The sequence below is a fragment of the Prosopis cineraria genome, unplaced genomic scaffold, assembly GCF_029017545.1.
Source record: "Prosopis cineraria cultivar Desert tree isolate PC_DT_omini unplaced genomic scaffold, ASM2901754v1 PC6, whole genome shotgun sequence".
In the NCBI taxonomy this organism is placed as follows: Eukaryota; Viridiplantae; Streptophyta; class Magnoliopsida; order Fabales; family Fabaceae; genus Prosopis; species Prosopis cineraria.
The window spans coordinates 15,552,081-15,561,526 of record NW_026555337.1 but is presented as its reverse complement, the minus strand read 5'-3'; the positions used below and the strand labels follow the sequence as shown (position 1 = coordinate 15,561,526).

Sequence of the window (9,446 nt, the reverse complement as noted above, 5' to 3'; positions counted from 1 at the left end):
CCTTCCTAGTTCCAATGACGAGTTGTTATCCCTGTCACTTTCAAGTTGTAGTATAGATTTTTACAAATTATTCTTTGCACATGTAAAAGTTATATCACAAATTTTTGACAAGTTATAATTTGAATTTTGACAAGATACTAAAATTCAAACTATAACTTATCAAAATCCCAACTCTAACTTGCCACTAGGGGCAGTGTTATTTTTTTAAAATAAGCAATGAATATTTTCATCATTTCACATGTTAAGTTATTTGCGCTATTTTTTTAAAATGTGAGAAGTATTTTAATCATTTAACATGTTAAAGTTATTTTCAATTCAATCTCCCTTTCTCAAAGTGATTTGAGATTCATTCAAGTCTCTTCCGAGGGACTCAAAGTTTTTCCCAAAATAAAAAAGGCTACGATTACTCAAAGGCTATCATCACATCTGGTGTTTCCTATATAAATTTGCAACTTATAAAATCGTATAAACATATATTAACCTATCTATATATGTCACCACGTTTGAGTTATATCTTTAAACTACAATCCCCATCTCCACATAAGAAAGAAGGAAATAAAACGGGAGGGGTAGAGTATCACTAAAACAGCTCAAACTCCTCACAATCTTCTGTATCCTCTAAATCATTCGCATTCTCTTTCTGTGAAGCCATTGATGATGGGACACAGCTTCCAAATTCACGAAACCTGGGCAGCTCAGGTGGGGCTGCACATCTTATCAGAGCCCAGTTTAAGCCTTCAAAGAAAGGGTGTTGCTTTATCTCGGCGGCGCCTTTAACCGAACCTAACCGGTTTTCTGGATCTTTTATCAACAGCCCTCGTATCAGATCTCTTGCATGAAAACTGACAATAGGAGCATCTGGGAACTTAAGACTCTGTGACACAACATTGGATAATGTTTCCTCATTCCCTGCTCCCTTGAAGGGAGTCTTACCATACAAAAGCTCAAACAAAAATATACCGAAAGTCCACCAATCCACAGCACTTCCATGGCCATCACCTTTGATGATCTCCGGCGCGAGGTATTCGTACGTGCCAACAAATGAGTTAGAGCGGGCACTGGTTGGCTCGACAACGAGTTGTGGCAAGGGACCAACCTGAGCAGCCATGTCGGACTTCATCTTCCGAGATTTTGCTCCAGCAGATAAGAGAATAGGAGTGAAACACGAGACTTGCCAGTCAGGTTGTAGACAGAAAGGGTGTATGCAGCTAGCCTCTGCACAGGGACTGGACATCTTCTTTGTTGAATCCTCATCCGGCGAAGACGACTTGACTAACGTTGGATTCACAGAACATCTGAGTGACAAGTCAAAATCTGTAAGCATAATGTGACCATCTTCTCGGACAAGGATATTTTCAGGCTTCAAGTCTCGATATATGACTCCTAGCATGTGCAGATACTCCAGGGCAAGAAGAACTTCAGCAACATAAAACCTGTAGGCATAATGTGACTTTAGTCCACTAAATAATTAAATTGAATTAACATGCTGTGAACAGCAGGCAAAAGAGTGCGGCATGCCAAGTTGCAGGTGAATCATGACAGTCCAAACAAAGTAACAAGCGTAGAACTTAATTTATTTTCAGTAGTAACCCATGATCCTACTGCATAGTTTTCATTAATTTATTTCATCAGTGACATCCACAGTTCAGATCTTATAAAATTAGACCTTGTGTTTCTCGATTCAAGAGCATAGGCAACAAGTATAAATCAAGAAACAAATAAATAAAATAAAAAGTATGTAGTAGAATCGTTAGATATTCAACCGTGTTGAAAAGTGTGACCAAGAAAACCATATTAAAAAGAGAAACTCCTTCAGAAAACACCTATGTACACAGAAACCAGAAGCTCTGACTGCTCAATTGAATTAAGCATAACATGTTAAGCTGACCACACAAGTTTGGATTTCAGAACAAAAAGAGATCGTAAAATCAAATTACCAAGAAAGAGAAAGACTTCAAAAGTCCTACCTGGTTGCTTGTTCTGAGAAACTCCTATATGGTTGCCTCTGGCGCAGCACATGTAGATCTCCACCTGGGCAATACTCCATAACCAAGCAAGAGAGCTTATCAGTTGTAATATAGGCATAAAGTGTAGGAAGAAAAGGATGATCCAGCATCTGCAGGATCTCTCTCTCAGTTTGGGCCCTGAAAATTTTCTTCCGGTTGGCCAAAAACTCATTATCCATCACTTTCAGAGCAAAAAGGCAGCTTGTACCAATTAGTTCTGCGAGATAAACAGTTCCAATATCCCCACAACCAAGCCTCCTGAGCAGCTTGAAATGTTTCAAATTTAAGCTCCCATGCTGCTGCAGAACAGCACGAACAGCTTCCCATCTCAAGTGTTTTGACATGTGAGGCCTGTGGCCACTGCGACTAGAGCCACTCAAATTGCTCTCTTCACTTAAGCTTGCCGTTGTGCTACTACTATACTCACCAATGCTGCTTTTTGAGCTTTGGGAAAATTCACCCTTTTCTTTTGATCTTGATTTTTCATCAATTTTTGTCACTAGAAATTTGGTTCTCTTACTGCAATTCATACTGAAACCAGTTTTGCTTGAATCTGCACACACATTAATTGAGTTAACTTCTACACTATGATTTGAACTGCAGGGAGACAATTTCTCATTTTCTTTCGTTTCCTGCTTCAAATTATGTTTATCAGTCTCCTTGTTCAAATTACCCGTACCAGGATCCAAGTCATTGTCAACTTTTCTTGAACATAGTGTGGAGCCACTTGAGGTAGAACATGATTCTTGCTTTACTTTCTCTTAAGGAAGCTCATGTTCCTGAACATTGGCTTTGCCAAACATGTAATACTGCTTGTGGATTTCTCCACTCCACTGCTCGTGCTAGAGCTTGGTTGATTAGCTTCAGAATGCAACTCTACTTCCTGCCCCTTATCTAGAATTGTAGAACAGTGCGAGGCTTTGCTTGAGGAAGTAGAAACAATCTTGACCTCAGACACTTCCTCACTTTCAAAATCAACTATGGATGAATTTGGAAGTACAGGTTTTCCACAAACTGTGACTAACTTCTCATTTTCACCTTCTGCTTGAAGAGGAACAATCTGATCTCGGGATGCTACCCTGGTTGCGATTGTTTTTGGATTTGTTACTTCAACAAAATGAGTAGAATGATCAGCACTTGAACTTGACTTCTCTTCCCTAGGCATTTTACCAGAAGATACAGATATCTCAGGCACAAGGGAGATTTCAACCAAGTTCCCTTTCCCCTCATCCACTACTTCTGTATACAGCTTCTTAATAGTTCCCGCCTCAGATACTCTAGATGAACTGGATGGCTTTGATAGTCGCTTCAATGCAGCCATCTCTGATGCCTGAGATATGCAAAGCCCTCTGAGTGCCTGCTTCAAACTTACAGGCTCTGCAATCCCAATCCCTGATGCCTGAGATGAACTGACTTTTATTGGCCTTTTAAGAGCACTCTTTTGTGAACGTGGGGTGCTAGAACCTCTAGCTGAATTTTTAAAGTCAATAGCTTGGAAAAGACGATCAATATCATCCTCTATAGAACACTTTTTCCCTGATCTGTGGGCACAACTACTTTCAGGTTTTTCATCCATTCGGAACTCAGAAATTATCTCTTCTCTTGATTCCACAATCTCACACGTACTGGATGATGCATCCATACTTGATAGAATATAGATGTATTTGATGAGGAAATAAATGGAGCCTAGAAAATTAATATGTCAGCCCATTTCTAAAGACAAGGCATGTAGAGAACCCTCCGTATTTCTCTTTGGTCATAGTTCTCTGCAGAATCAATGCGCTGATGAGAACCCCTTTTATTGATTAACAAATAAAGTATCCAAATCCTGACATTTTCCCAGTGTTTCAGATTAGATTAAGCAAGAAGTGTGGTTCATGAAAGGAAATATTTGCAGTATATAGTCACCTTTCTGGGCACCAACACAATTACAAATTTTAATATCCATCATTTTAGCTAGAGTCAAACGGAATAAAAAAATATAGATGTCCAAAATACACTATAAGAAACATGGCCAACACAAATTTGTCCATAGAAAACAACACTGATCTTCACTATTTAAAACATAATTTTATCTGGACCTTATAAAGTCTACTTTACTCATAAAAGACACTTTTATTTATAGAAATGTTCATTCTGTTACTCCCTTTGATCCTAAATGTATAGGCTAGTTGAAGACTTTGCTTTGGTCCTAAATGTAAGACGTCAATCTCATCTGTCTCCCATATTTATTATTTTTCCCCAAACTATCCGTAATGTGCGTGCAATCAATAGGGGTAATTTACAATATAAATAATTAAAAGGGGGCATTTTAGGGAACCAAAACACATTTTTTACAAATAAGTAACTTAATTAATTTCATTAATCTCTGTGAATCCTACATGTAGAATCGGAGGGAGTGAGTTTAATTGTCTGGTCTCCTTTGATTTGTTACATTCCTACTGTTTTGTTAAATTTACTCAATTTATTTCTTCATTTCCAGGGGCCCCTTTCTATTAATATTTTTATCTCTTTCTCTCCCCTCCACTCAAATTGCGGTCCCTTGTAGTTCTGGAGAAATTTTACATGATACAATTCTAAAAGGCTGTTTGGTACCCAGAATGAGAAAAATATGGAGCCATTTCCCTCACATTCCAAACAGGCTGTATGAGTTGAAGCTCTCTATTAAATCAATGGATTCACCATGTTGCTTGTATGTAGGCCCCACACTAGATGACTTTTTCTGCCCCCAAAATTTACTCTAAAATATGAGAGGGTCTCAATCCCTCCTCTTCCATTCCTTGCTTCTGCGTCTAGAGAAGGCTCACCAACCATCTGAGGCCACTAACAATTCCGATGCCAATGTAGAATGATATCCACTGCGTGCTTTCTAGGTGTTCTACTAAGGAAGGAGAACTATTTGGGCAGATTCTATGGCATTATGCTGTATGTTGGAAGAAATTATAGTCGAACTAGTCATTTTCTTCATCATGGAATGACTCACACCCTCCAAGTCGACAAGGACATGAAGGAATATTTGCTTATAATTCAAATCGCCGTTTGGCAGAATCATTCAAAAATACCACTCAGCTAAGCCTAATGGAGAGGAGGGAAACCAAAGAGGGAAGAAATTCGAAAAGAAACACATTAAAATCAGTGAGACAGTAAAACTAGCAGAACAAAGCTCACGAATCAGACCTATAAGACGATCATATCAACTCTTCACAGATCATGTTTCACAACAAGCTTGAGAATCGAAGAGGCAAAACAAAATTATTATCAGACTTTAACAAACGAAAACAAAATTCGAATACATAATCGACGCAACTGAAAACCCACAAAAACAAAACGTAAAGTTTAACCAAGGGGTACAACAGAAAAGGAAAAAAATTTTAAAAAAAATTACCTGAAACCCAATAAATCAAAGGCGGAGAACAAGGCAACGACGGAGAAAAGAACCCCAAAAACCGCAAAAGTTAAAATCCTCCAGATGCAAGCGGCGGGAATTATTAAGAAAGGCTAGGGTTTGAAGAGAAAGGGAGGGGAGAGAAAGTTGGGTTTTGTGATGTGTGTAGAATGGGAAAGAGGGAGTGAATGAGGAGGTAAGAGAAAGGAAGAATAGGTTGAGATGGTAATCACGAGAAGTATCAGAGACTGGCACAATTTCAACTATAGATAGATACAGAGAGATACAGAAGCCACTGTTACTGTGATTATTTTCTCTGTAATGGCGGAAAATTTATGAATACACGCATAGCAGGTTTGTGTGTCTTAATGGCAGGAGAGGAAGTAGCAAGACTCGAAGTTGAAGGGGCCCGCCTTACCAATACCTGTTTTCTTTTCTCTTTTTCTAATTGCTGTCACTGTTGTTTTCACACTGACACGTGGCAGTTTGGCAAGTACAAGGTTCTTTTTTTATTTTATTTTTTATCAATTTTTTTCCTTTTTTTAAATCAACTCTGGCCAAAAAAAAAAATTTCAACTACGCGCTGCCGGTGATAAGCTACTCCCGCAGTCCAGCATGCAACCCAATTGCCCAAACATAAATAGAATAGAAAAACATAAAAAGGAATTATAAAATATTGAGGGTATGATTTAAATTTTATATAAAAATACTTGTAATAAAATCTTATTTTTATTCCAAATTTTTTAAAATAATTAATAATTATTATTAACTTAAATTGTTCAAAAAACTATATTTTATCATATGTGTTATCGAATTATGACATTAAAAATTTAATAATGAATTTTTTAGTGAAACAATAATGAATTTTAATTAATACTATTGTTTGGTCCAAATTATATTTGGCCAAGAACGGATATTAGGCCCTGTAGATTGAGATGTGTGGACAAGTTCATAGTGTTGAATTCCAATTGATTACACAATGATAGATTAGCTACACTAACAGCTCCTTTAATATGATGGAAATGAGAAGTGTAGAGATGAATATGGAAATGGAGTCGGAAAAAAATATTTGTTTAGTATAATAAAATTTAAATATTTTACAATTTTACTTCCGCTAAAACTAGTAGAATTGGATTTTTATGATAAAACTTCTGTTTTCTAATTTCACCTATCTTTTAATCTCATCTTCTGCACGATATTCTTTCCTCCACCCGATCCTTCACTCCGGCAAGCACCAATTGATAACAAACACCAACCCAAACGGCGAGCACCAACCCAAATAGAGTAAGCATAAACAATATATGTACTATAAACATTATGTGAAGTTATCCTCTTCATTTTCTTTCACTATACCAAATAGAGTTATTATATCATTAATTAGTCTAAATGTCTAATGTCTTATTATCAGAATAGCTTATTTAAATTTTAAGTTATCCATAAATAATTTAGTAAATTTTTATATCACTTATAGATAATCTCTAACATGTGATATTAGGGCATAAGTAGTTCGAGTTAGGGTAATAATTGGCCTATTAGTGACTTGGCCTTGCTTATTTCTTGAGTTTGAAACTTGATTTTGACTTATTTGTCATTGTAGTGTAGACTAGGTTGAGTTGAATTTCAAGTTTTTAAAAGATTTTAGTCTTTTTTTATATTAGATTTAGACCTATTCAATTTATTGAAAATTAAAATGCAATAGTAGTTTAACTTCAATTTGAGAACTATAAAAATAGTTTTTTTTTCAAACTACACTATTAATAATAGGTTTAACCAAGAGGATTATACATGAGCTTAATTGGCACTCCCTATGTTAAAGACTATAAGGCATTTTAAACTAAATCTCATCTCTCAATGAAAAGTTATCTAATTTCAAACTAACCATATCTTTTTGTATTTATCCCTATTAAACACCCTACAATAAATATAAAGTTATTCATCAATAGAGATACTTTTAAAAAAATGCATTAATTACACCTCAAAAAATTTAAAATGCCTTATATTTTTTAACATTTAACTCCTTAAAAAATATCTTACAGTTTTTAATGAAAAAAGTAAGTATAGTTTCAATTAGTCACAACTACTCAAGTAATCTATGAATGCTAGGAAGACTTTCAATAACACATGGAGGAGGGGATTGAAACCCAAAGTTGAGATGATAGTCTTTTTGAGGATAGCTAATCATTTTTTTTGTAATTAGATAACTGATATTATTTTATTTAAGATACAAATATTAAAAAAATTGAACATATAATATAAAATCTTTAACTAGATGAGTTATTTATAAATTATAAATAGTGTAACTAATTTTTTAAAATCGTAGAAGCAATAATTAAAGGGTTTGAACATCCACTTTTGTACACATACATCATCTTTCGTGAGTGTGAATGATTATGTTTGTGCGTTGGATGGAAAATGAAGGGCTAATCTGAAATAGATCTCCTTAAGTGAATATTTTATAAAAAGTTCTTGAATTATTTTGGATGGTTAAAAAAAAACAAAGAAAGAAAGAGAAAGAAAAACAAATGTGCATGATATATTACTCCAATATTAATTACTACCTAAGGGTTTTTAAAACCAAACTGCTTATTGAACTAGTTAAGGCAACAATTCATGATCGAATAGATCAATAATAAATTATATATTTTAAATAATATACATTTAAAACTATTAATTAAATCATTATATAAGCACAAAAATGTCGTTTTAAATTTAAAAAATCACAAATATTAATATCAAATCCATAACAGCCAAATCAATATTCAAGCATCTCAATATGAATAATATCAATGGAAAAATAATCCAACATCCATGCACATAATTTTAATCCATAATAACACCACTGTTAATATTAAAATCCATGAAATTACAACCAAATCCACATTCAAACAGTCCAACATCAATCATGTCAACAGAGACAAAGACAAACACAAACCTTGAGACTTGAGATGGTGCGCAACGACTTGAGACTTGAGAAACAAAGATAGAGTGGCGATGACTTCAGAGCTCAAATGGCAATGAAAGCTTTAGAGATTGGCTACAATAAGCAAAGGACTAGATAGAAGTCTAGTTCGAGGTGGAGATCCCATCACAGAACTAGTAGCTGCTAGCCAAAGTTGGAGAGGTGAACTAAAATCCGAAGATGGGTCACGCATGCTAGTTGCTTTAGGTTTAAGGCTTTTTAAAACAAAAAAATCAAAGCGATGTCATTTTTCAATTAGAAGAGGGTTAAAAATAATAAAATCCCAAACTTGCTAATTCATTATACTAGTTGTTTATTATATATTTTGACCAATTTACTAATTATTGATCTATTCAAATTTCTTACAGTTTAAAGATTTCAACTAGACTAAATTAGTGATTGATTCATGGTTGAAATGGTTGATATGGTTTTTAAAACCTTGCTATTAACATTATTTTCACCGTCCAAGTAATCAAACATTAAAAAGTTAAAACTTTTGCCGAACTTTGTTTGTATCTTTTACTTCTAATTAATAGATCTAAAGTCTCTAAATGAACTAGTTCCATGCACCTAATTATTGTAGTTTGTCATGTTGGATTTTTACAAAATTTTTAGATATCCCGCTTAAAAGTAAAGAAAGAGTAATTAGTGAATGAAATAAATAATAAATAATAATTAATTAATGAAAAAGGGAAAGGGCATGTGACATAAAGGTTCTCAAAGCACACGGGAAATAAGCCAAATTTGTAGCCCTTTGTGGCTTTGTGGCCACTTGATTCAATTTAAATGCTTTGAACTTGACGCCATCATTCATGCCCAACACAACCATAAAAAAGGCCTCACTTTTGATTTGTCTCTCTAATTATGATACACTCCCCAAATATAACACAAAACCCATATGATGTGTCAAGTTTACACACCTACTTTAGGTCAAATTACACATCTTTTTAAACATGCCAACGTTATAAACTTCTTCTCTCTCTCTTTTTTTTTGTAAGATTTGTTATATTTTCTCTAAATGAAAATGCATTATATAAATATTTTTGTGGCAAAAATGAATTATAATTTTAATTAAAATCACTAAAATATTTTTATA

At 34.5% G+C, this 9,446-nt stretch overlaps 1 protein-coding gene across 1 annotated transcript; it reads right to left on the bottom strand.

The window, feature by feature from the left end:
* Window positions 1-403: 403 nt before the first annotated feature.
* LOC129313739 (serine/threonine-protein kinase D6PK-like) lies at window positions 404-5,749 on the bottom strand. Its single transcript, XM_054957091.1, is given in 4 exon segments — window positions 404-1,433; window positions 1,968-2,766; window positions 2,769-3,772; window positions 5,392-5,749. Coding segments are annotated over 3 exon segments (2,532 nt in total). The 5' UTR covers window positions 3,649-3,772; window positions 5,392-5,749; the 3' UTR covers window positions 404-580.
* Window positions 5,750-9,446: the final 3,697 nt, after the last annotated feature.